Raw genomic sequence first — 27,108 nt, forward strand, 5'->3', positions numbered from 1 at the left:
ACTATAAAATTGAATTTATCGAGAATTTATTTTGAAATGGCTTGTTGTTATACCTACTGCGCTTTAACTGCATAATTAAATAAACAAAAAGGGTATATTTAAATGGTACACTCATTTTCAGAATCACATTGGCACAAACGGTTATTCGGTGACCCAATTATCATGACCTTCCCTTGTTAAAACTTATTAGAAAGAAAACAAAGAATATGAGTACTGTTTTAATAAGTTAGGTGTCTACCAGGTCGATGAAACATTGCTTTATGATATGAAAGTCGCTACTCTCAAGGAAGCATAGGACTAATGGAAAGACTTGGTAACTTATGAGTCTCTTTTAGTCTTGTGTAGTATACTTTGGGACTGTTTCAAATTCATTGCCCAGATCTGTCAACCTAGGAAACATCCAGCCTATTTGCCAATCATTTTTATTTTTTAGTATACTTAAGAATTATGTGTGTAATTTTGTTTTACAGTTGAATTACTCTTTTCAAATTCTAGTTTCACTTTCACGTTTTAACATAGAAATGATTGACAATTATTATTGGTATGATTATTTAAGAAATGGCTGTTGTTTTTTTTTTAAGTTTTGCTAGGTTATCACAACTGTTTATTTAAATTTAATGTTCTAGGCATATATCACTTGCGTTAAATTTGGGAATTCCTAAATAGTTACAGGCTCATTAAATACTTAAATTATAACTGATATAATTTAGTATTATGTTAGATATATATATTTTCTAAAACCTTATCCACTTGTATTACTATTTTTTCTATTTATAATTGATACAATTAATAATTATGATCAATTCTTTTTTTGTAATATTTCCTGTTTTCTACTATGTAGTATTTTGTTTGTTTTTGTACAAAACGTCGTTATGTATTTTATTAAATATTTTATGAGAGGGGATACCGTATTACTATGCTGCGCATATAATAAAGTAATGACAATCGTCGCCGTAATAACGAAATTTTCCCACTAAACTCAAATATCATGGAAGAAAAAATAAAATATTACTTTTTCTCTATCGATATGTTAAACGATTTTTTCATGATGTTCAAGTTCACGTACAAAAAAAAATATTGAATTTTTGTGTATAAATTTTGTCAGTATACGTTTTTAATTCTATATTTCCTCATTAAAATAAAAAACAAAATTATTTTCTTTTCCAAATATATCATGTCGTCTACGTCACCCATGCATAGTTGAATGGAGGAGCGCGGGGGTACCACCACCACTCTGTGTAATCTCTACACACAAAATGGCCGCTCATTGTTTGTCTCGCACCGTTTTCCATACATTCGTACACGTTTATGCTTTAAAGTATATTAATCTGGGTGTTATTTTTTTTGCATTCAAACTTTAATTTCAACTGTGTAATTGATAGTCGGTGTTTATTTTCGTGTTAACACTCGTATTTACGATTTTCGCTTGTTAACGAACACGTTTACTGGCTGTGCCACTTCACCTCCTCACCTTGACAGCATTATAATCGCTATATTTGGGTGAAACGAAAGATTTTTATGTTTTTTCCTTAGAAATAATTAAATTAAAAAAATATTTTATTTTCGCGACGTTATTTAAAAAGAAACCAACATTTTCTATTCAGGCGTATTGTCTCGTAACGGGAACAACTGCTCACATCACTTAAAATGCATCAGGTAAGAAATGTCTGCAAATGTAAATCAAACAACCCTTAATGATTTTATTAGCCACCCTAAAACTAAATAATTCCAAATTTGTTAAATAATGTTTACCCATGCCGTTTATTGTTGGTTGTTCCATTCTGGGCTACACAATCTTAGTTAAGCTTCACATCTTCAGTACATGCATAGTCCAGTGATTAATAAAAATAAATAATACAACCCCAATAACACTTTTTACTCAAATAAATAAGTTATTTACTTTCCCAACATAATAGACGATAGTGGACATCCGTAGAATAGGCGTACTTAAATAGGTAATGCATTTTTTTTAATACTTTTTCTCTGATACATTTGTATTCTTTACACACATAATCGCTTTCAAAATACTGTAAGGGTAGTGCATATAGTTGGACAGTTAAATATTGTTCTTTAATGAATTGCCAACGAATCAACGAATCCATAGAGGTATGAAACTTGACATTTTGAGTCGGACCCATTTTTTAAATTTTAAGATAAAGATGATGTCTTCCAAGACTGCAGTATTATTTCAATATAAAATATTGTGCAAATGTGTGTAAAAGAAAAAAGTTGATACTTATACCTAGATTATACTAAGATCATAGAATATCATTTTGTTATAAGATGTTAAACAGTTTAATGTAATATTTGTAAAATAAAAATTATACTTCATATTAAAATAACTTTTAAATGATAGATTTTTAAAGATATCAAATAAATAAATGTTACCAGTTACGCCATATTGTTTGTATACTATAATAACATAAGATGTGAATGTAGAATTACATATTATGCTACTAGTAAATATCTCCTGCATACAATTGACCTTTAATAATAACATTTTCATAATAAATTAGGTAAAATAATTTATTTAAATTTTACATTAACAGTTTTAGCTTTATACTTTTTAAAAACTTGTGGTATTCTTTTATTCTATAATAGGTATCCCAGGCTACCTAGATAAACTATATTTAATATTAAATAGATTAATGGTGAAAAATAATATTCTATAACAATAACAAACATCTCGTTTCAGCTATATTTATCATCTTTGTCTTGATTACGATGAATATTGTGATTTTTATGACTTACGTTATGTAAGTGTCATTTTTTAAATTAACGATAAAATTATTATATGGCTCACATGTCTTCGCAATATATATTAATAATAAATAAGTACATCATTTCTACGACGCCAATCTAACCTCAACAATCATTACTCTATACAAATAAACAATTATTATTGTAAGCATTCATTACTTACATTCATAACTGACATCGAAAGGCTATACAACACTAAAAAAAAAAAAAATAATAAATATGGGTAAATTGGTTGTCCTTTTTTATTTCTATAAGCAACTTTAACTTATAGAATGCCACAGAAGAAGAGTCGTCAGATTCTGATCAAAATAATGACAACCATTCAAGATCATCCTCGTCAACGAGTTCTGAAAGGTAAGTAAAATTAACTAAATTATTTTATTTAATAATTTTAAATTGAACACATTCACTGTGGATCAGAAGCTATTTATACTTCTGTGTGCGGAAGAAAATAAGGGGTATTTTTTTTTACCCAAAACTGTTTCAACTAAAATATTATGTTACCAAAAAATAACTACCACTTATTAATCAAAATATATTTTTACTATTATTATTATTATTATTGTTATTGTTACTATTTAAAAAAGAATATGTTTCAGTGAAATAACCATATTCGATTTCCCCCAATAGGTATATTAGATAAAAACTTTTTAAAAATTGGAATATTGATATATGACAACACTTGTGAATTAATTAATTTTTATTTAATCTTAATGCCCACTGAGTTTAGTGCATTGAAATAAAAGTAGCCAATAATGCCAATTGGTGTCTCATCCACAGGGAATATGTTTAAAAAAATATATATCTACCTCGTAAAATGACTAGCGTTGGTATAAAAAATACATAACATGGTATATAAACTATATAATAATTAACATCAATTTATGAAATTAAGTAATGTATAGAAAAAATAAAATTATTATTATTCAATGCTCAAGTAACTTGTCCAACTAATAAGTCAAGTGTATGTCGATTGAGCATTAACTTATTTTTTATATAAATATTTCTAGTTACTTTGATAAAGTGATTATGATTGTAGTAGGATAGCCATAGTTTAAAAATACATAGATCAACGACACTATAGTATTTTCAGTAACCCAGTTTCAGATACAAATGCATATTAACTGTGTAGCTGTGGTGTCCAATGAGGGTATTGTCAAACTGAGTGAAATGGAACATGCGTCCAACTTGGAACAATTAATTTTTGTTTTTTTAAGGTGTATTTAATGAAAATTTATACCCAGGTTGATGGTATCATAAGAGTTGATGAAGTATAGTATTATAATATTGCTATCTATGGTATTGTACATAGAAGTATATAACCATGGAGAATAAAATTTGGTACATAATTTATTGATTTTTGCCTTGATACAATTTTTACATACAACTGTTTGGTAATTATTTTGGGGTTTTCTTATTTATTATTTGGCATTTATTTTTACTTATTAATTTAATAATTATTAACTTCAGTTCTCATAATAATATTGTATCATATATTTTTAAAAAGTAGGTTCATTTAACAACAATACTAATGTGGTGCTCTATAAAAATTGTTCTACTTTTAAAATTTAAAGGAGTGGTGATAGTAACTAATAATTTGCTGTTAGTGTATATTATTGTGATACGCGTTACATTATACAGGGCCTTTCTTAAATTAATTTTTATTGTGAAACTATTGGTTTAGCTAATTTTCAAATAAAATTCAAATTATTATAAATTGTTGTAGATAGAAAAGTTATTATTTAACCTATCTATTTACAAAAAAGTAGTTTAAGTTTGGATTAAAATGTTATTTTAGAGAGTAAATTTCCTATTAAAAAACAGAATGATATATACAATTTAAATTGGTTAATAACTTATTTGAATAAAGAAATTCTTCCAAGGCAATAGGAGGACTTAGGTGACTTATTTATATTCTGTCCACCAAGAGAACATGCTGCGACCTGATGAAAATTGGTCTTCTACGCATCCTCGCGCGTTACATAATGTGGACTAGTGTTCCCTCCAGGACCGCCCTGCCAGCCTGCCCTAACGGCTGCTTGGTTCCAGTTAATATGCGCAAAACCGGTATGTTCTCTCGGTGGACAGGGTGAATAGAGGTATTCAGGAAATATTTTGGAAGTGGATTATGTTAATTATGGAAAGAACTGTTAACCTCTATGACAGATTGTAGGAATTTGAACGCATGAGTATATAGTACCCTAGTATCTAAGCTCAATATTATACCATGATTTATAATACAATATTTTAAAGTATATACAATTTTCTATATTATATACCGTATAAACCCTAATAAATGTTGTATGTAAAACAGTTAATTTAAGTAATCTAGTCTTTCCAGACATCTCTTCTCATAACCATTATCTATATATAAAAAAATGTTAAATAATAATTTGGCCTTATGATAATTATTAAAATATAAGAATCAATATGATAAAGCATATTTTTTTACCAAGAGTTTGTTAAAAACAAAAGGAGATCGTATTGTAATGTATTAATTCATATTTGAGAACATTTTACTTTACTATACACAATAGTTCAACATTGTTTCATATTGTCGTATGAGTTATAATGGAAATACTGATACTGTCGTGAATTTGAGGTTTAATTTTTAAATTTATAATATTTATAGTCAATCTGAACACAGTGACCCCGAAGCAGCTTCTCAAGACGCAAATAGTTCAGAACATTCGACCGATGAATACAGTCCTAATGAACGACCAAAGAGAGTGACTAAAGTGTCCTCCAAACTTAGTGAAAGTGATGAATCTAGTGATTATAGTTCTCGAGTTACCAAAACTACGTAAGTTCATAGTTTAAAACATTCAATTTATAAATTTATATGAAATGAAATTCATTAATAGTTTTATTTATGATTTTAGTTTGATTTATTTAAATTTTTGTATTATAGTTTGTCATGAACTTTATGCGGCTTCATAAAAAATTTTCCCCTTTTTGAGTTTTCTTTTAATAGTATTATTTTTAAAAGTTATTTATTAATGCTTTTATATAGTTAAAAAAATCATAAACATTAAAAAAAAGTCATGAATATAATTATAATTTGTATTCAATTAGGAAATGGAAAAGTGATAACAGTTCAGACTATGACTCTGAAACTGACAAAGAAGAAGTACCTCGTAGTAAATCATTAGCTGCCTTACGCCGTCAAAAGCAACCAGTAAGACGACCAGCCACTAATGCTGTTAAAGCTAACCCTCGTTATCGACAGAAACGCATTAGTTATAGTGGTAACAGCGATGAGGATAATGACGATTATACCAAATCTAGGTAAGCTACTTTTGAATTCTATGAGTAAAATTGTTAGTATTACAAAGAAATATTTTTCAATATTAAAGAAATGCTAGACGACGACCTGCAGCTGTCAGTTACAAAGAAGAAAGTGAAAAAAGTGATAGTGATGATTATTTGGAAAAAGAGGAGATTGAAGAAAAGGAAGAAGAACCCGACAATTCAGAAACTATTGAAAAAGTCTTGGCTCGTAGAGAAGGCAAGAAAGGAGTCGTAGGTAATATCACAACCATGTATGCTGTTGAAAATAATGGAGACCCCAATACTGATTGTCCGCCTGATGAGAAAGAAACACAATACTTAATTAAATGGAAAGGCTGGTCACACATTCATAATACCTGGGAGTCAATGAACTCGTTACAAGCTCAAAAAGTAAAGGGTCTTAAGAAAATTGACAACTTTGTAAAACGAGAAGATTCAGTTAAATCTTGGCGAGATCTCATGACACCTGAAGATTCTGAATATTATGAATGTCAGTTAGAACTTCAACAAGACTTACTGAAAAGTTACAACATTGTCGAACGAATTATAGGTAATTTAAGTACTTATTTATTATTATTATTTTAGTAACCTTTATATAAAAAAAAAAAATATTGTGACTGATATACATTTATTGTTAAAAAGTAATATAAGGCCGGGTCCAGACAGAGCGAACAATATTAAAACAAAACAAAAATACGATGTTTTTTGACAATTTCCAAATAATTTTGTTTTTTTCAACAAAATGTTCTGTTTTTTAAGAACAAAGCCGTGTCCCGTTCGTGGTGGGAAATTTTGTCAATGTTTTTGTTTTGTTTGTGTTTTTATGAACACTATAGGTCGGTGTGGACACAATGTGTTTAAAAATAAAAATATTCATCGACCATCGTGTCAATACAGTCGGACCATTTCAAGCGACTAGTCCTGTACCGATTTTTCGTTTGTAAATTATTTTTGTGTGTTGTGAATTTGAATTGTATTTTTGTTTTTGAATTATTTTAAAATTATTTATATTTTTTACCATGAGTAAAAAAGAAATGGTCTGTAGATGAAACATGTAAATTAATCGAGTTATACCGCGAAACTCCAATATTATGGAATGCTAAAAACTTAAATTATAAAAATAAATGTTATATCTTTCTCATCTTCGATATTTCTTTTAAGTTTCCACATTGTTATTTAAATTTTTTAAACAGTTTTATTATTAAAATAAAAAAAATAAAAACGAACGAACCAAGAACCGAATAGATCAAACTTCGAAAGCAGACTAAACTAGTATAAAAGTATGAACACAATTTTAAACCAATTTTTTCAGTATGGATAGATGAAAACAAAAACAAAACATAAACATAGTATTTGAACTTTGTTCATGTTTTTTGAGAATTTTTGTCAATTTAGTGTGGACAAATGTTTTTGACAGTTTTGTTTTTTATAAACAGAAGAAAGTTGAGTTTTTGTTTTGTTTTTTTAAAACCTCTGTATGGACCCGGCATTACAACTAAAAACAAAAAATATAATATAAACAAAATTAAAATATGAGCAATAAAAATAATAATTAGTTTTATATTGTAAAAGTAAAATCAAATGCACAAAAATTGATATTAAATTACCACAACAGCTAGCTTTCTGGAGGAATGAAATTATGGCTGTGATGACAGGTAAAGAACACAAATTAAGGATATTGAAGGGAGTTGGAGAGGGAAAGAAGGTTCCTATTGGGTAGGAAAGGACAGAAAAAAATTAAATGAGAAAAGTTATAGAGTTGACATCATCATGTAAGGGACAGAACAGAAGGAGACTGAATTTAGGGATGATATGATAAGCATGTGCCGGAAGAAGATTATGGCCAATTCTGAGACGGAAAAAGGACATTTCTTAATTAGAAAGCTGAAGTATATGGGATCAAAAAACTTAAGGAATTGTGAGGGGAGAGAAGGTCTTTAGTCTTGCCACACTTGAGAAATGGACTCTGAAAAGTTGCAGAGCATCTGTGTGAGAAGGATGAAGAACATTTGGCATAAGAATCTGCAGTTTTATTACTGTGGATTGGCAATGACCGGGATTCAATGGAACTCAAATTTATTCATTTACTATAATTATTTCTTATTTTAAGAAAATTGGTAGGTAATATTTAATAGGAGGCAAATTACAAGCAATATTCGAATTTAAAAAGGTAAATTTGATTTGCTTAGATGATAGACTTTTTCATCTCTCAATCAAATCGGATATGTACTCTTTTTTATCTTAAGTGTGTTAAAACTGTTAACATTTTGACTCATAGCTAATTTTTTTTTTAGGAGAATCAAAAAATTCAGCGCAGAAAGAATATTATGTTAAGTGGCAATCATTACCATACAGTGATGCAACTTGGGAAGATTCTGGTTTAATAGAAAAAAAGTGGCCACAGAAGATAAAAGAATTCCGAGATCGAGAGGGCTCAAAAAGAACACCTTCAAAAGCGTGTAGAGCCTTAAAATATCGTCCCAAATTTATTCAGTTAACTGAAGAACCGGAATATTTTGGTGGTTACGACGAGGTGAGCATTAATTTAAAAACAACATGTCATAGCAATTTTTTTTTTAATTATGATTTATATTGTATATTTAGAAACTTATACTCAGAGATTATCAGTTACATGGTGTAAATTGGTTAGTTCATTCATGGTGCAAAGATAATTCTGTAATTCTTGCTGATGAAATGGGCCTCGGAAAAACAATCCAAACAATTTGTTTCATTTACTATTTATTTCACCATTATCAAGTTCACGGGCCATTTCTTGTGGTTGTACCTTTATCTACTATGCCATCCTGGCAGCGTGAGTTTGCCTTGTGGGCACCTGACATCAACATCGTAACCTATATTGGAGATGTTGAATCTCGGAACATTGTAAGATACAATTATATGACAATAAATTTTTTTTTTTTTTATTAAACAGAACATTATAATAATGTCATTATTGCATTTATAGATTCGTGAAACAGAATGGTGTTTTGAAGGCTCTAAAAGACTGAAATTCAATGTTATACTAACCACATATGAGATCTTGCTTAAAGATAGTTTAATTTTGAGTAGTCTTAGTTGGGCTTGTTTAATGGTAGATGAAGCACATCGTTTAAAAAATGACGATTCTCTTTTATATAAAGCTCTTAAAGACTATGACACCAACCACAGGTTACTTATTACAGGGACTCCTCTTCAAAATAGCTTGAAAGAACTATGGGCACTATTACATTTTATAATGCCAGGAAAGTAAGTATTATGCATATTGAATAATAAAAAAAAGGAAGTATAAAATATACTTTTTTTTAGATTTGATTCTTGGGAAGAATTTGAGCATATGCATGATAATGCAGCCAGTAAAGGCTATACAAAACTTCACAAACAACTTGAACCTTATATTTTACGCCGAGTAAAAAAAGACGTAGAGAAATCATTACCAGCTAAGGTAACAAAAAAAATATTTCATTTTAAAACCTTTTCACTGCTTGTGAGAATAATATGGATTAAATGTACATACCCATCTTGGCACAGTGGCGGTGCTTTGGCTTGTATATTGCCCACAAATTTATTATTTTGACATACTTTCGTTTCCTGGCTTGTAGGTTGAACAAATATTAAGAGTTGAGATGACTCCTGTACAAAGACAATATTATAAATGGATTTTAACAAAGAACTATAACGCATTAAGAAAAGGATCAAAAGGGTCTTCAACAACATTTCTAAATATCATGATAGAGCTGAAAAAATGTTGTAATCACGCACTTCTTACTAAACCCCAAGAGAACGAAAACACGAGTGATGACAATCTTCAGGTAAAAATTTATTCAATTAAATCTTTAAATGTATTTATGACATGTGTTTTTTTATATTGTTTTTAGACTTTATTACGTGGTTCTGGAAAACTTATGCTGCTTGACAAATTATTAGTACGCTTAAAAGAAACTGGCCATCGAGTTCTCATATTTTCTCAAATGGTACGAATGTTAGATATTCTTGCTGAATATTTAAGTTATCGGCATTTACCATTTCAACGACTTGATGGTAGTATTAAAGGAGACATTAGACGACAAGCTTTAGAGCACTTCAATGCTGAGGGATCTCAAGATTTCTGCTTTTTGTTATCTACTCGAGCCGGTGGTCTTGGTATTAATTTAGCAACTGCTGATACGGTCATAATTTTTGATTCTGACTGGAATCCACAAAACGACTTACAAGCTCAAGCACGAGCTCACAGAATAGGACAGAAAAATCAAGTCAATATTTATAGATTAGTGACTAAAGGATCAGTAGAAGAAGATATTGTAGAAAGAGCCAAACAAAAGATGGTATTGGATCATTTAGTCATTCAGAGAATGGATACTACAGGGCGCACAGTTCTTGATAAAAAGGCAAAAAATTCTTCAATACCATTTAACAAAGATGAGCTTACAGCTATTTTAAAATTTGGTGCTGAAGAGTTGTTTAAAGATGACCCTGAAGCAGATGAAGAACCTCTGGTATTTTTTATTTTTTACTAAAATTTTAAGGAGTAATTAATGTTAATAAATTTATTTGTTAGTGTGATATTGATGAAATACTAAGACGAGCCGAGACTCGTGATGAAGCTCCAACAACTGTGGGTGATGAGTTATTGTCAGCATTTAAAGTAGCTAGTTTTACTTTTGACGAAGAAAAAGATTTAGTTGCTGATAAATCGCCCAATTCCCAAAACGATCAAGAAAATAGAGATTGGGTAATTATATATTTTTCTTTTTAAACAAATTACATTTTATCTAATTTGAAATCTAATATCAATCTATTATATTTAATATCGTAGGAAGAAATTATTCCTGAAACATTGAGAAAGAAAGTTGAAGAAGAAGAAAAAGCTAAGGAAATGGAAGATCTTTATTTACCGCCAAGAAGTAGGAAAACTTTACAAAAAGTCAATCAAGGAGATGGTAAAACCAGTAAATCAAAAAAAGGTGAATCTGATGAATCCAGTTATGATGGAAGTGACGATGATCAACCTCGAAAACGGGGCAGGCCACGTAAAGAAGTAGTAAAAGGATTTACAGACTCTGAAGTAAGCATTAGCTGATAGTTTTTTTAAAATATTCTTTATTCTATACATATATATTTTTATAAAACATTTTTTGAGGTGGGTAAGGTGTCAGTGTGCAGTCCTTACTGCAACACGACCATAGGCAACCTCCCTTACTGGCCAAGAAATCATTGAGTTTAAAGGAGTCGCCATCATTCTCTCTGGTGACAAATTAATAATGCTGCGTAACTTTTTTGAAAAAAATGTGTTGAATCTATTTAACTTCTTGTTTGGTATAGGAACAATATTGAGTTGATAAACTCTGAATCGACAAAATTTATAAACCATATTTTCCAGAATCAGTCATTTGTAAAAATTGTATACTGCTCTTCTATTGTTCTCTGCACTTGTGATATTATAGACTGCAGTCTTTAAACCTAAAACACTGATATTGCAGTACAAAGCTACAGCTCCAAGCGAATGTAGCAAACAAGTGCTCAATATTCAAACAAAACACCGTTTTCTAAAATATTTCATATAGAATGTTTATTTATTAATCCCAAAAGACAGTTTTTTATACTTAGATTTAAGGATCAACATAAAGATTGGCAAATAAGCCATTAAGTTAATGTTTTTTTGTGTGTACATTTATTTATGTTTTATTTTTTAATTATTATTAGATTCGAAAATTAATAAAGAGTTGTAAGCGATTTCCTAATCCATTGAAACGAATTGATGCAGTAGCTGGAGATGCTGATTTACAAGATAAGCCAAAATCAGAACTCAGGAAGCTAGTACAAACGATATATGATCGTTGTCATGAGGCATGTAATGAGGATACACAAAAAGAACCTGATATTACAATGGAGGACGGTGTTAAGAAAAGAAACAGAGGTCCTTCAATCAAACTTGGTGGTGTAGCGGTTAATGCTAAAAGTGTATTGGCTTGTAGTGAAGAGTTAGATGTTCTTGATGATATAATACCATCAGACGAAGAAGAAAGATCTAAATGGGGTCTAGATTTGAAACGTGTGAAATCAGCTAATTTTGATTTTGATTGGGAATTAGCTGATGACTCAAAACTTTTAATAGGAATTTATCTTTATGGACTTGGTTCATGGGAAGCAATAAAAATCGATTCCGCGTTAGGACTGAGTGACAAAATACTTTCTAACGAAGATAAAAAACCTCAAGCAAAACACTTATTGGCTCGTGCAGAGTATTTATTAAAAATGATAAAGAAAAATCAAGTACCAGTTAATAAAGGTGAAATAAAACCTAAAAAAGTACGTAAAATTAAAGAGGGTAAATCTAGAGAAATAATTGACGATGACAGTAGTGACAATGAAAATAGTACAAAGAAAAAACAAACTGAAAACTCAATTAGTCAAGATGAAAAATCAAAACTAAAAAAGGATGCAAATAATGCAAAGTCAGGGTTAGTTAATTCTCCAAAAAAAGAGAAAAAACGAAAAGTTATTACAAAATCTGGACCTATGCATTTTACAGCTAACAGTGAACCAAAGGCTGTAAATGTTGATGATATTGTAGAGTTACCCAAAGACGTTTTTCTAGAGGTAAATTTAAATTCAAATAAATAAGTATTGAAGTATGTTTTAAAACTAATTTTAATTAAAAATATGGCGACTAGCCAAGTATAATCGCAGTTCTTAATTTTGCATTTAAAAGTTTATCACTGTACCTTTTTTTATACATCTTATTTTTTTCTAATACTTTATTTATTTATTTACAGTGTAAAGAAAAAATGCGACCTGTAAAAAAGGTATTAAAAGCTCTAGATGACCCAGAAGAAAAAAAGAATGAATTACGTTATGCCAGTCATTTGCAAGAATGTTTAATGGAAATCGGATCACACATAGGAAAATGTTTAGAAGATTATAAGGATCCTGATAAAATCAGAGAGTGGAGAAGGTTAGTATACACTGTTGTTTATTTTCCTAAAACCCTAATTTTTATAATAACTTTTTTTTAGTAATTTATGGTTTTTTGTCTCAAAATTTACGGAATTTGATTCAAAAAAGCTACTTAAAATTTATCGCAAAGGATTACACGCGACTGAAAAATTAGAAAAAGAAAGTAAAACTAAAGATAAAAAGAAAAAAGATAAGAATAAAGAAGAGAGAAAGAATTATAAAAATGTAAGTGCACCAATACATTTGTTTTAATAATTAGGGTATGGAGCAACTCAAGCCATAAAAATACATTTTACTATCTACTTCAAAGTATTATTTACTAATTGTTTGGAGTATTTTAAGGATTTAGTTGATTTTTTATATAATATAAAAAAAAAATTGTCAAGAGTTTCTGCATTACCCTTAAAATGGTTTAAAGTATACCTCAAGTGTATTCATACAAATAATAAAATATATTAAAAATAATAACAATAATATGTTTAAAATTAGGTCGAGTCTGAAGATCTATTAAATCTCAACAAACGTAAACCTCGGGAAGGAGACGATGTAGATAAAACACACAAAAAGCCAAAATTTAATTCAAGCAATCAGTCGAATAATTTAGGTACTCCTCAAACATCTGCTACTGCTACTGCTGTAACTGGATCTCCACCTCCAAGTTCAAGTAATTCATCAAACGCCTCGAGATCGTACGATCAGAGCAGTAATAGATATGATAACAATTATAACCACCACAGAAATAGGAGCAGTGCTCCTTATTCGAGAAGCGATAGTCGAAGGTAAAGTAATTACCCGTAACAATATTTTGTTTATTTTAATAAGCGTTTTAGTAAATGTAAGTAATGGATTGTTATGTTATCAAGGTATTCATCTAGTCGAGACTCTGGTACCCGACGTGATAGGTACGATAATAGTTATCGTAGTCGTCCTGGATTTAGAGACCGTGACAGAGATCATGATTCTGATATGCGTATGTATGAAAAAATCAGGTTAGTACTAAAAAAAAGTATATAATATAGTATATATGAAATCAAGTTAAAATTAAATATATTTGTAAACAGGTATCAACAATATGCTGCATATGGTTCTGCAGCTGCTGGTTTCTATGCACCCGAGTTGTATGGTCGCTCAGGCTCTGCACAATACTTGCCGATGGCATCATATGCCGTACCAGCTGACTGGCATCCCCCTGTATCGGAATACCGAAGAGATTACGAACGAAGGCCTCGAAACAATTCCTAACCATTTTGTATTTTATATATAGTTAAGAAATATAACATTGAAAGCCATGTTTATTGCTAATCTGAATTGAAGAAAAATGCATTATAATGGTTATTGTTATAATGTTTTGTCCTTATAAATTATAGTTGTTTTTTTAATTTTATCTTGTACCAAAATATATTAAATTCTACTTAGTAAGATTCGATTATCGAACAGCAATTGTAAATACTTTATTTTTTTACATACCATTATTATATGTAATGTATTTAGTAAAATTCTGACTAGTGTATAAATATCCTTACTTAACCGTTCACTTTTTATTCTGTTTGTTTTTTATTTTTTATTTTATTTTTATTTTTATGAATTTAAATTTCTTAATACAAAACTTTATACACTTATAATGTATAATATTGTTGTCTATTTCAATAAGTGAACTTTATATTCACTTCGTAAAACAAACCGTTAATGTATTTTTAATTTACGTTTTCCCTTTTTTTTGTTGTGTGTAGATATAAAATAATAAACAATTATGTGATATTATAAAAAGATAGTATATCATGTTAAAACTATCAAATTAATACAAAAATTAATTTGATTTTTTAATAAAACTGACATGAAATTGAAATTAAAATTCTATTTTTAATAGTACATATGTTATCTTTTTGTTTTATCGCCTATTTTTTTTTTTTTAGTTTTATAGGGATATCTGATCCCTTGTAGCATTCTCATACTTCAAAATTCTGCGACTACAATTTTTATTTGCAGACCAAGTTGTCAATTCGCCTAAAAATATTTACTTTACCACTTTTTACAAGGAACGTCTTTTCTGAAAGATTGAATTTCACTTCTTTAGTTTTTAAATTTTAAGTTATAATTTTGGAAATTTTTAGATATGCAAATAACTAGCTGTATTGTGTATCAGTATTTGTTATAATTATATTTGACATTTAACTAATTATTTAATTAAATTAACTAGTATGAACATATAAGTTAAGTTTCGACGTGAAATTAAACTAGCGGAATTTCAAAACTAATATTCCTTGACCAACAAACTATTACCAATATTATAGTAAAAATACCTAAGACCGACTCAATTAAATTATAATTTTGAGTACAATTTATAATTGATCCATGAAATTTGAGTAATTTTATTCTACGTGGTTTTTCGCTGTCTACTATTTATTTGGCAAATATTTTAAGTACTGAAGACGACGCTAAACAAGTATTCTGATAATTTCCATTCATGTTACATCATAAAAAAAACAGTGCAGGACGTCTTGTGTTCTAATTTTAAATTTTAAGTTATTGTACTCAAAAATATTTGGCACGTTTAAAAGTCAATTTTTCAAATGTCATATTTCAACAGGTAAAGCATCAAACTATAGTAAAATAATTAATGTTTACATGGGTTAAACGATGAATCACGGATTGGTTATATTTTGTTATGATTATTATTGGTTTTCAATATTACTTTTAAAATTCATAGCTAAATTGATGTAATGGTAATATTACATTAACAACAAATTAATTGTTTTTTTACAAATAATGAATAAAGACAATGGTTACAAATTATGATGATGTTATTATAACATGTTTATAGTGATAAGATAAGAAGTTTAATAAAGCCGTGAATATGATAAAATCGTAAACGTATTTCTTGAGTGGCGAATTGTTGAGTTATTCATTTTACACAAAAATCTAAAATCACTTAAATTCTAAAAAAATATGACTATGTAATTGAGAACGAGCATCAATTGTGTCATTGGTTTTAATATGTAAACGGGCTTAAACAGCTGACGTTAAACTTAAAAATGGCAGGACGTGGGTTCGACAGGCAAGACAATAGTTTTGAAAAAGAAGTGTTTATTACAAATTTTCAGGTAAATTATACTAATGACCATTGTTCAATTTGTATTAACCTATTATATTATTTATTTAATCTGGTTTCAGAAACCGTCAAGTTGTCACGTTTGTAATGGCTATTATGGGCCTTGTTTCGAAGAACAAATTTGCCAAACGTGTCATTTATTTCTTTTTTCTGAAGATTTGTCTCAAGCCGTTCACGAAGACGTTCATAACACAATGGTGTTTAAAAAAAATTTTCAATATTAACGCACAACTGGTGTTTTTATTTTTTAAATCGTAGGGTTAAAATTTTGTGTTTTAGTTAACCATAAACTATAACCATTTCACCAAAATAGTAGCGTTAATATATCTAATACTATTGAGTTAAACTGTTGTGTTCACAAGTTGATAAAATATCAATTTTAGGGCGTAGAAGATGGTGATAGCGGAAATGATGAACCAGCAGATTCATTCTATAATGGATTTCAACGTCCAGTTCAAGATGTCCCACTTGATGCACCTGGTGACCAGGCAGCAGCTCCGTCTCAAGATCTAGCACGGCGACTTCAATTGTTGTCTGAAATGACAGCGCCACGCCTTCAACCTTTTGACGGGGATAGTGATTACTTCCAAGAGCTTCCTCCTGAAGGTATTTATTTGTATATTTATACTAAGTAAAATCTCATTATTGTTTTTAATGTTTTTTAATTGTACGTAGTATTATTGACTGTGTTTTCATACTTGGACGACTTCAGTCTTTGGTGTGTAAGCAAAGTATGCACACGTTGGGATCAGCTTTTACGTTCTCATATTCCACAAACGACTTGGTATAGATTAGTAGATAAATGTTGGCCACTGTACAAGCCCCTTAAAACGGTTGACGACTGGCACTTAGTGTGCTCATCATTGTTAGTATAACTATATTTCAGTTGTACGTGTTAGAGTATAACAATTGATTGTTTTTTTTATAAATATAGAATTAATAGTTCGTCGTGTATATCATGTGTACGTCGCATGTTCAATCGCCCTTATGCTGAATGTCAAGAAAACTCTTGGAGAAGAAGACGATTGCGCCACGAAGTCAAAAGTTAGTATAAATCAACATCAAAGTTATTTCATATTTTTAACTGTCATTCCTGCAGGTCTAAAAGGTGACCCGCCTGAGGGTATCAGAGCAGTACCATTGGATAGTCATTGGTGCCACTGGCAAGCCACAATTTTGGGACCTGTTGGTAGCCCTTTTGAAGGTGGTATCTTCTATCTTTACATACAAATTCCTTATGGGTATGTCATATAACATAATATTACATTTTTAAATTGTTTAATATTATTTTAATTACATTTTAGTTATCCAATGAGCCCTCCAGTAGTAAGGTTTCTCACAAAAGTTTTTCATCCAAATATATCTCGCCATGGCGATATTGGTCTTGATTCGATTCATCACAATTGGAGTCTAGCATTAACTTTGGCTAAAGTTTTGATATCCATTCAGTCGTTATTGACCGATCCGTTTTGTGATGTCTGCATGGAACCAGATATTGCACGTCTTTACAATAATGATAGACAAACATATGATTCAGTTGCAAGGCACTGGACTCACCAATTTGCTATGAATGATATTCTTTCTTGGCCAAATAATTGAAGAATTGTATACATTTAATTTATTAACTCTATTTAATTATATTTTATTTAAAAATTTAAAAAAATAAATTATTTGCTTTTAGAATCAATATGATGCCTGTTGAAAATTTAATTTAACTAATTCCCTTTTTAATTTTTTTAAAAGTATTTGCATTAACTTTGTTATTGTAAATAAATGTTTACATACAAATGGTTGTATAAAATAATATTACCATTTTTACTTCTTAAAAGTAGAAAAAAAAATAATCGTCACAAAATGTATAAACAGAATCAACAATAAATATTGTTTTTGGATTGGTTTAGGGATGGAAAAAAAAAAAATCCAGATTTTAAGTATTAATAAATAAAAATTTTAAAAGCCATACAAAAGACTAAATATTTAATATTAAAAATATAATGGTAAAATAAAAAAAATTGGTTAATTTTTACTTTAATTCTACATTGTATATTAAAAAAAAATACTGTCATATTTTCGAAAATTCTTATATTGTAAACAGATGAATTAGGATAACAAAATTGAAAAATCAAGGATGTTTTTTCAGTCAACATTTTAGCAAGATAAAAAATAGCTATGTCCATTGTAAGCTATATTGTTTAAAAATTGAGTTTGTTTATCACAACTTCCATAGTGCTACAACTTTTTTGGTTTCTATTAGTTGTTTTGTAATAGAAAATTAATGTAAAGTCGTTAAGTAAAACATAATTAAATTTTTTTTATCAGACTGTAGTTATGCCATAGAACAGACTAAATCTACTTTAATTAATCTATTCTGTGGTTACGCTATTGAATAATTGTTTAGTGTTTATTTTTCTTTATCATATTTAACAAACACCACTCCTAGTGATAAAATAGAAATACATTTGATTTTGTATAAAAATAAAATATAATCCAAAATTGTACTTTTTAACAAACATTTTTTTTATTCCATGTTTCTAAAGTTAAGTAGAAAAAATATGTAATTTTACAAGATTAAAAAGCCTTTTAAATCATTTTATAAGGCAATAACACAAAATTAACAATAGTTTACAATCAATGTACAAGATGAAAAAGTATAATTTTTTAAGTATACAACATGACAGAATAAAATAAATAACATTTTATATTTTTGATATAATTTAAATAATTAGTTTGTATATTATATAGCCTTTTTAAAATCACATTTAATTACTTACTTGTCTAAAACATAAAGATGTAATCATTTGATTTATTATATGCTAATAATCGATTGATAACTAAAAAGTTGCATATAAAAGGATAAGAATAATTAAAGACAAACATAAGACAAGGAGATTTAATAACAAACATGTACTGTCCTCACTATACATAAAAAATTATAATAGTAACTTCAGATATTATCACTTAAATATAATATTCATGGATATCAATACATCTTTATAAGCGTTCAATGCATTAATCATCGAAAGACAAAAACCTCTGGAAAGCGGCAGCAAAGGATACCCAGGAACAAGTTTTTCATCTAAAACACAAATTAAAATTTTTTTTTACAAAATTTTTTTTTTTGTAATGGATAATGAACTAATCATTTTTTTTTTAAACTTTTATTGACTTAATATTTACAACTTCCGCGCTAATTAGTGTAAATATTAAAAATAAATAGACATTTCATATAAATTTTTACCAAATTACAAAAAATTAATAATTTAAACCATAGGTTAAATATACAATTAAATATTGTACATTCAATCTGATTTCTAGGTAAAGCATTGTTTAAGGTAAATTCAATTATAAATAAATCCTTTCTTTTATGTATATATAATCTTATGTATTGGTTTAATTTAGTAAACTTTTTATAATGACATATTGTGATACGAGATAATATTTTCAATATTATGATAGGACTTTAATGATGATAGCAATTTAAAAAAAAATGTATAGTTTTTAACAATTAACAAAATGCCCTTCTTTTATAGATCGTTTTTACATTTTTTATTTATAGCTAAGAACTTAGACATTGTCATTAGCCTGTATTTAAAATTATGACAATTTCTCTACTTTATGGAGAAAGAATTAATAATATTATGTCTTTGGAGACTTCTTTTTTATGCAATCGCATAATGACATTCTTTTTGTGTATCTAGCACAAAAAAATATTCATATTGTTTAACTTAAATTTTAACTGTACGAATTCGTATATTTTGAGATTGTGGTTTTACCTTCAGTTAACTCTCTTTCAGACATTTTTATCCATGTTTCAATTTTATTAATTAACCTGGTAAAATACATAAAAATTAAAAAAAACATCATAATAAATGCATTATTTAAAAAATATTATTTCAAATAATATGCATACTTAAAGCCATGAATTTGTACATGTTCCATAATTTCTTCGTCAAAATAATCTGTATTTGTTTTTGTTTCTCTAAACATAATTAAACAAAATACATTTTACCTACATGCAATACATGAGCATTTCCTTGAATATTATTTATGCTTAGTTTAGAATAGCTGTAATTACAAAATAAACTTACGACAATTTGAGTTTCAACATATTAGTCATCGATTGGACTACTTTAATCAAGGCCATTTCGTTATAAACACGAGAATTTTCTCGAGCCAATTTTTGGCCTCGTTGTGTATCAAAGCCAGCTTCATTGTAGTATGGTTCATTGACTAATATTAAACCTAGTACACAATATTACAATGTTAGTAACACCAAACATCTTAATTCTTTGGGTTTTACAATTCATTACCACTTCCTCTTTCCAAGGAAGACATTTTTCAATGTTATTCACTACCCGGAAAATAAAACAATTACCTTGTATCGATACTATTAGCTGGAGTAGATTAGAATCCTTAGGTGACCACAGTTCAACGCCATGACCAGCCCAAGTGCCTAATAGACTTAGACACACTTTACCATCCTCATACAGGTTTGGGTTTAATCGATCAAAACAATAACTGTAATAGTGGCAAAGAGGTGGCTGATGAGGATACGTAACAGGTAATCTGACATCGAACATAAATAAACCGCCATCGTAAGGAGTTTTTTCAGGACCCCGGATCATAATTGAAAATAAATCCTAAAAAGTAAGTTTGAATTACTACAGGTAATAATAACTAATAAAAAAAAGTGTAAATGTTTAGAATGTTACCATTCGGTTTTCAAAAGTCTTAACCCAGATTCCAGCAGGTAAACTTTTTTTCAGTATTTGTATGTCTTTAGAAATAATTTTTAACATTGTAGGATTCAAATCAGTTTTAATATCTAAATATTTGTGTGTTCCTTCAAGAGCTGTATCTAGCACGTCAAATACTAAAATAATACATATGAGAAATTCATTTTAGATCAAAATTAAATAAAATTAACCGTATTATGTAAATAGTTAAAATTAAGTGATAAGAAGTCCTAAACAAAATTAACTACTTGTTTTGATTTTTTTTATGTAATAGCAATTCACATCAATAGTATTAATAATAAATTTAAATTTAAATTATCAAGCTAAAAAAAATATTTAATTATTACACTTGTTTTTTTACAACATTTTGTTTTATTTAACTAGAGTTGTGTCTTGGGGAAAGAGATTTAAAATTATTTACGCTAATTATTCAAATTAAACTTTTTTAATAATTATATTTGTTTATTACAATATATGATTTAATTTGGTTGTAAGTACAAAGCATTGTATTGACATTATTGGCCAATATCCAATAATTGAGTTAGTAATTAAAAATTATTTATACAAGTTATTTTATTCATTATAATAAATAAGAAATTAAGTATTTCGGGGCAGAGTGATCTAGAAACAATACCTAATACACCATACTCTTTAGTGAGCTGTCCTACTTCTATTTGTAGTTCAAAGCTAAGTAATTCGCATAGGCATCAACAGTCATAGCCCAACTAAAAAGTGTTTTTATTTTACTGCAAATTTGTTTGTTGGCAATTAACTTTGTCCTCGAACACTACAAAAAAGGATTATTAATACAATTCTTACCTCCTGCTTCTTCTGGTTTAACTATCACGCCAATTTCACTTTCTTGTTCTATATCAGTGTCCATATTTTCAGGTTGTTGACTACAACTTACTGGCTGTAATTCAATAATTGGGGCAGTACAACATTCTCTGATATCTGTGGATTCATCTTCCGAATCTAAGTTGTCCAAACCTTGATTTTTTAAATAATTATACAAGGGAAATCCATTACCATTCATAGGACATGATTGTTTGAACGCACAATTAATTTTATCCATAAAATCGGATACAATTTTTTTTAATTTATCTACACTGTCCTAAGAACATAAAAAAAAACCATTAGAAAAGATATTATTATTGGCAATCTATTAAATAATTTTATATTTTCACTTACCCCCATTACTGTTTGATGAGAAACTTCTTCTGTGGTATCGTCACTATTATTCTCTAAAAAAAAAAAAATGCTCATTAATATCAATCTTAAAAATAACACGATAAAAATTTAAGTAATCACCTATTTTTGAAATGATTTTATCAATCATTACTGTAACATTATCCATGAGATCTTTGTAGGATTTTTCTATTTCTTCTGTTTCGTTTGTTGGCAAGTATGAGCTGACATTGAACCCTAATCTAGATATTCGTAATTTAAATGAATATATATTTAATTTAATTCTACACTAATATTTGTGTACAAGTTTCAACTATACTTTATTTGTTCCAGTGCATTTTGTAATTTTGTTGTTTTGTCTACATCTCGATTATTTACAACTGCATCTAAAAATGATTTCATACCCGCAGTCGCTTTTCTCAGTGATTGAAATAATTGTTTTGGGAATTTTTCATTGTTTTCTTGATCGTGACTTCTATCAATCAAAAGTAATACAAATTGGTACACAATAAAATAAAAACATATTATTAAAAACAATATTATATTCTATAACATCAATAAATAAATCAAACTATTTTTATATTAAAAATCAAATACTAAAAATGTATTATGTTTTACAAATAAAGAATCTTACTCGGATGATTTAGGACTTGCCAAAGACATCCAGTCTTCCGATAAATCATCATCATCAGCTAATGGTGCATCATCATCATCAGTGAAATCATCATCATCATCAAGCATACTAAATGCATCATCGTCATCGTGAAGTTTAACTACAAATAATTCTTGTGGCCAACATTCAGTCTTCTCACCATTTACCCACATAACTAGTATCTAAAAATAAAAATATTTTAATGATAAAAAAAACCGCAATAACATGTTTATGAACACATACTTTTCCATCTGGTCCAGCACTCAACACTTGCCCAGCTGTAAGAGTGTTTTTATTTGGATAACTATCTGGGCTAATGTGTATAATAAGGCAACCAGATTTGAAATGGAAGTCCGGATGATCACGCAAATCATAAACACTAATATCAGTCTTTTCAATTCGATTTGGCCTAAAAAAAAAATTGTGTATAACCATAAATTTATTTAATTAGGATGTTTTTTCCCTTACAGTGAAGGATTATCCGGGATAACTTTAAACCACTGTACACGAGCGGTGCGTTCAGCATGATCGACGGATTCTATGACACCATATACATCGGGTAAAGGATATTTTTCAGTAACAAAGTCACCAGGGAAAAATTCAAGATCATCGAGAGTCGGTACGGGATAAAGATCGGTAGAGGACACTCCAGTTTCTTTAGTCCCATCCTATAGACAATAAATTACATCAATATATCAACAATCATTTTTTAAAACTAACACAAACTTAACAAAATGAGTGGATAATTTATGTGGGCAATAACAATTAACAAGCCAAGAAGAATATTTAAAAAAAAATGTTTCCACCTCAACCTAAACAAATAATGTCGGCCAGTCAAAACCTTTCCTGTCATTATTTCTTTAGTCACTCCAGTCATATTTCTATTCATAATATCTACTACCTGTAAAAAAATCGTTTACACTAATCTCTAATAACCGATTTAGAAAAGAACTGAATATAAATGTATGAACTTTTTTCTGTGAATCCATTTTTTTAAACATTATTAATACATTATTTAATCTTACACAACATACCGATAAAAACGTTTTTAATTTTGTTGAATTATATCTGTTCATTTTATTAAACAGAAAATTTTTTACATATTATTAATCTAATTTTGTTAAATAGATCAAACTATGTTGGTAATCATGTGAAATTTTTTTGAGAATATATTAAACTATTTGTGCCTTCAATACTAACAATTAAAAATAATGCATCTCAGTTACTTACTTGCCAAACAACATCAACCACAGATTTTGTATAACAAACTTCAACTACAACTTTTGAATTTGGTTTTGTTGAAACTTTTGGAACGTTGAATTGCTTACTTTTTTTTACTAATGACTTCCACATTCGATTTCTTTTAAGCCTATTAGATTTCAGTGTGTGTATTGAACTATTTCCTGAAAAATTATATAAAACATAATGCAATAGAACTGTACAACTGCTTTCAAAATTTAATTAAAATTTTTTATTTATTACTAAAAATATTGTGGTATTTGATATATAATTTATTTAACCCTAACATAATAAACAGTTTACTTACATTACATTGTCTAGTATCTAGATAATTAAATAGATCTACTATACCTAGAACACTCATGGGTTTAGATTCGCATTTCTTGGGTTGAACTGAATGTTGTTTGTTTTCTCGGCTCAATAACCTTTCTGATCTTTGAGTTAAAGATCCGGTTCGGTTCACCATATTCTGAGCATCTAAAAAAAAAAAAAAAGGAAAATTATTAGTTTAGACTATATAATGTCACGGATTAATAATGTTATTTGTCCTTACATATGTCATCTAAATTATCTATATCAGTTGAAATGGAGTGTTTTAATTTTTTGGGATGTAGTTTACTAGGACGTCTGTCCTTTATAACTTTGCTAGGTAATAATTCCGATTTTAAATTAAATCCTTCGGTACACTTAGCACGCCACTGTTTCATTGTCATAATGTTATCAGTGTCTTTAATTTGGTACCAATGTGTATCTCCTACTTGAATTGAACAAGAATCGAATAAATCTATAGTCTTTAATCTAAAATTAAAAACATAAGTACATGATTACCAAAACTATTAACAATTCTTTTAAAATTCAATTGCTCCTTATTATACTTACTTGTTTAAATTATCTCCTGTTATTAACCTTTCGGGCCAATTCTCTTCACGGGGTTTGGTTTTACCATATGTTTGACAGTACCATTCAACTTCCACAGATAAAACAGTAATATCCTGCACATAGACTTTGACCCACTAAAAATAATAGAATATACAACTTTTAACATTTTGTAGTTAAAATACTAAGTTGAAAGAGTATATGCTGTATAGCCATTGATGAAGTATTAGATAAAAAATATATATTCCACAAAAAATATTTTATAATAATATAAAAATGGTTTACCTTTGTACCATATTTGAATTTTTTTTTATAATTGTGCCATAAGCAGCTCATTAAATTACTAATTTTTTTAAATTTTGCATTTTCTAGAGAGTCTAAACACATTTTTAACTTTTGACCATGGTAAAATACATTATCATCAATGGAAAAACTCTAAAATCAAAACATATTAAGCAACAACAATATTAATTATTTAATTTATAGATAAAAATAAAATTTGTATAATAAAATTAGAAATAGAGATTCTTTCAAATTAAATTTTTAACATAGCACATTTGTAACTTACATCACTTGTAGACAAACTTATAAAATCTTGTCTGTAAGGATCCTCTAATGTAAAAATAGATCCATCTTGAGAAGCAAACGTGACTTGACATTTGACATCATAGACTCCACCAACCCACGATTCATAAAAAACGGATGAATCGATGGAAAACGGCTGTATAAAAATAATACACTATTTATATAATCAAAATAAATACAATACAGGATTCAAGTTAATAGTTACTTTTTTTATCAATGTTAGTATATCATAAAAATAATTTAGTATTTCTGTAAATTAATCTGCCCTCATCACGAAATAATGGCTACTGATTAAGTAGTTTGTAAGTTACTGGTGAAACGGGATAAAATATTATTTACTTGTGTGTTACCTTATTACTAGTGATGAAGTTACTACTGATGCATACATGCAAAAACCAATAATATTATCAAAATACTAAAAATATAAAAAAAAGTCCAATTTTTATTCTACTAAAATGAATAACAATTAACTTAGGATCTAAGTTAGGTTAAATTTGTTTTACATTTCTCTTGCTTGATACTAAACATCTTGGACCCTGACAGAGAAATGTTGAAAATAAACCGGAAATATCGATGTCAAATTTAAAAAAAAATTAATTAATTTTGTACTTATAGTATAATTTTGTACTATGTAGTTGATTGGTTATGTAATTAGCAATAATTAGCAGTGGACTGATGTCTATCCACTTTTATTTAACTTAAATAAATAATATTTGAATACAAATTTTAAAGTGCAATATCTTTTTGTAATCGTCTCTTAAAAAATGTAAAGACTCACGCTCGCTACTAGTAATTAGATTGATTAATTCTAGAGTTTAAAAGGAACCATTAAATAACATACTTTTGTTTGAGTAAAGTTTCGACAACTGACATTTTCAATTACTTTATTAGTATTAAGTACTTTGACAGTGGCATAGATATCGATGTTCTCACAGTATCCAAATTGGGTCAGTTGGCCTTCATTTACTTTACGTACTACATCACCAGGCATCAATGACCGATCAATTAACACAACCTTAAAAAAAAAAAACATATTAGCAATTTGTACAATATAGTATAGTACATATGTTGCACTTATGGTGCACATCAGGTACATACTTTATCGTCGGACATAATTTCCTCGTTGCCATTCGGATGCCACATAACTTTGATATGATTGGAACTCTTGGAACTCTTCTTTAATTCGCTTTCGGTTCGTGACCCATTTGTGTTCAGCACTAACCCATATTTGACGAGCCCAGTTTTTGGTGAAACCATAGCAACCTCGTCTTCGTAGAAGAATTTTTCGTCATCTTTATCCATTATTTCGAATATACTTAAAAAGTTGATTAAAATATATAATTTTAAAAAAGAAATGCAAATAAGCAATTGAAATTTTGTATAAAAAAAATGTGTAAAATTCACTCGAGATTCCTTTAAATTATAAATTTAAAAAAAAATTAAATCATTCGTTCATTTATTGACGCTAATATTTAGAAATTCCCCAAAAGCCTATCTAAAAATGATCTTCATTATGTTCGGAAATACTGATAAACGTTATTTCGCTTGTCGTGAAGTAGGAGATAGCTGATACTAGCTGTTTGATGAGTAATCATATGGCGTAATGGTTCTATGTTATCCGCCAATCGCGTTACGATTACGAATTACTGCATAATAATAATAATAATAATATAATAATATTATGTGAAAAACTTAACACTAAGCGCTACTTTTGAACT

At 28.5% G+C, this 27,108-nt stretch overlaps 3 protein-coding genes across 4 annotated transcripts; 2 read left to right on the plus strand and 1 right to left on the minus strand.

The window, feature by feature from the left end:
• Window positions 1-788: 788 nt before the first annotated feature.
• LOC126841094 (chromodomain-helicase-DNA-binding protein 1) lies at window positions 789-14,729 on the plus strand. 2 transcript variants are annotated; one of them, XM_050577353.1, is made up of 19 exons: window positions 789-1,656; window positions 3,032-3,114; window positions 5,393-5,563; window positions 5,836-6,048; window positions 6,117-6,601; window positions 8,346-8,584; window positions 8,656-8,934; window positions 9,017-9,297; window positions 9,358-9,493; window positions 9,651-9,860; window positions 9,927-10,544; window positions 10,607-10,780; window positions 10,865-11,113; window positions 11,752-12,648; window positions 12,825-13,003; window positions 13,065-13,231; window positions 13,493-13,784; window positions 13,881-13,994; window positions 14,067-14,729. In XM_050577353.1, the coding sequence occupies exons 1-19, from the start codon at window positions 1,648-1,650 to the stop codon at window positions 14,245-14,247; spliced, it is 4,977 nt and encodes a 1,658-aa protein (XP_050433310.1). In that variant the 5' UTR covers window positions 789-1,647; the 3' UTR covers window positions 14,248-14,729. The 2 variants fall into 2 exon arrangements, with proteins under 2 accessions (XP_050433310.1, XP_050433309.1); XM_050577352.1 differs by having other exon boundaries at window positions 792-1,656; window positions 13,869-13,994; window positions 14,067-14,728.
• A 1,109-nt stretch (window positions 14,730-15,838) lies between these two features.
• Window positions 15,839-17,801, plus strand: LOC126840549 (uncharacterized). The gene is made up of 7 exons (XM_050576378.1): window positions 15,839-16,106; window positions 16,177-16,311; window positions 16,498-16,720; window positions 16,790-16,979; window positions 17,049-17,158; window positions 17,214-17,355; window positions 17,419-17,801. Exons 1-7 carry the CDS (start codon window positions 16,038-16,040, stop codon window positions 17,711-17,713), a joined length of 1,164 nt encoding a protein of 387 aa, XP_050432335.1. The 5' UTR covers window positions 15,839-16,037; the 3' UTR covers window positions 17,714-17,801.
• Window positions 17,802-18,855: 1,054 nt separating this feature from the next.
• LOC126840859 ((E3-independent) E2 ubiquitin-conjugating enzyme-like) lies at window positions 18,856-26,880 on the minus strand. The gene is made up of 21 exons (XM_050576840.1): window positions 26,489-26,880; window positions 26,232-26,405; window positions 25,374-25,526; window positions 25,091-25,240; window positions 24,809-24,942; window positions 24,483-24,727; window positions 24,281-24,406; window positions 23,921-24,093; window positions 23,159-23,358; window positions 22,934-23,099; window positions 22,673-22,872; window positions 22,358-22,513; window positions 22,162-22,280; window positions 22,042-22,094; window positions 21,670-21,964; window positions 20,827-20,987; window positions 20,490-20,754; window positions 20,203-20,356; window positions 20,025-20,093; window positions 19,888-19,943; window positions 18,856-19,190 (listed from the first exon to the last, which is right to left on the minus strand). Exons 1-21 carry the CDS (start codon window positions 26,690-26,692, stop codon window positions 19,069-19,071), a joined length of 3,375 nt encoding a protein of 1,124 aa, XP_050432797.1. The 5' UTR covers window positions 26,693-26,880; the 3' UTR covers window positions 18,856-19,068.
• Window positions 26,881-27,108: the final 228 nt, after the last annotated feature.

The sequence above is a fragment of the Adelges cooleyi genome, unplaced genomic scaffold, assembly GCF_023614345.1.
Source record: "Adelges cooleyi isolate 19-005CV unplaced genomic scaffold, UGA_ACOO_1.1 ACOO_flye_CR_arks_rails_tigmint_CR_PRNA_376, whole genome shotgun sequence".
Taxonomy (NCBI): Eukaryota; Metazoa; Arthropoda; class Insecta; order Hemiptera; family Adelgidae; genus Adelges; species Adelges cooleyi.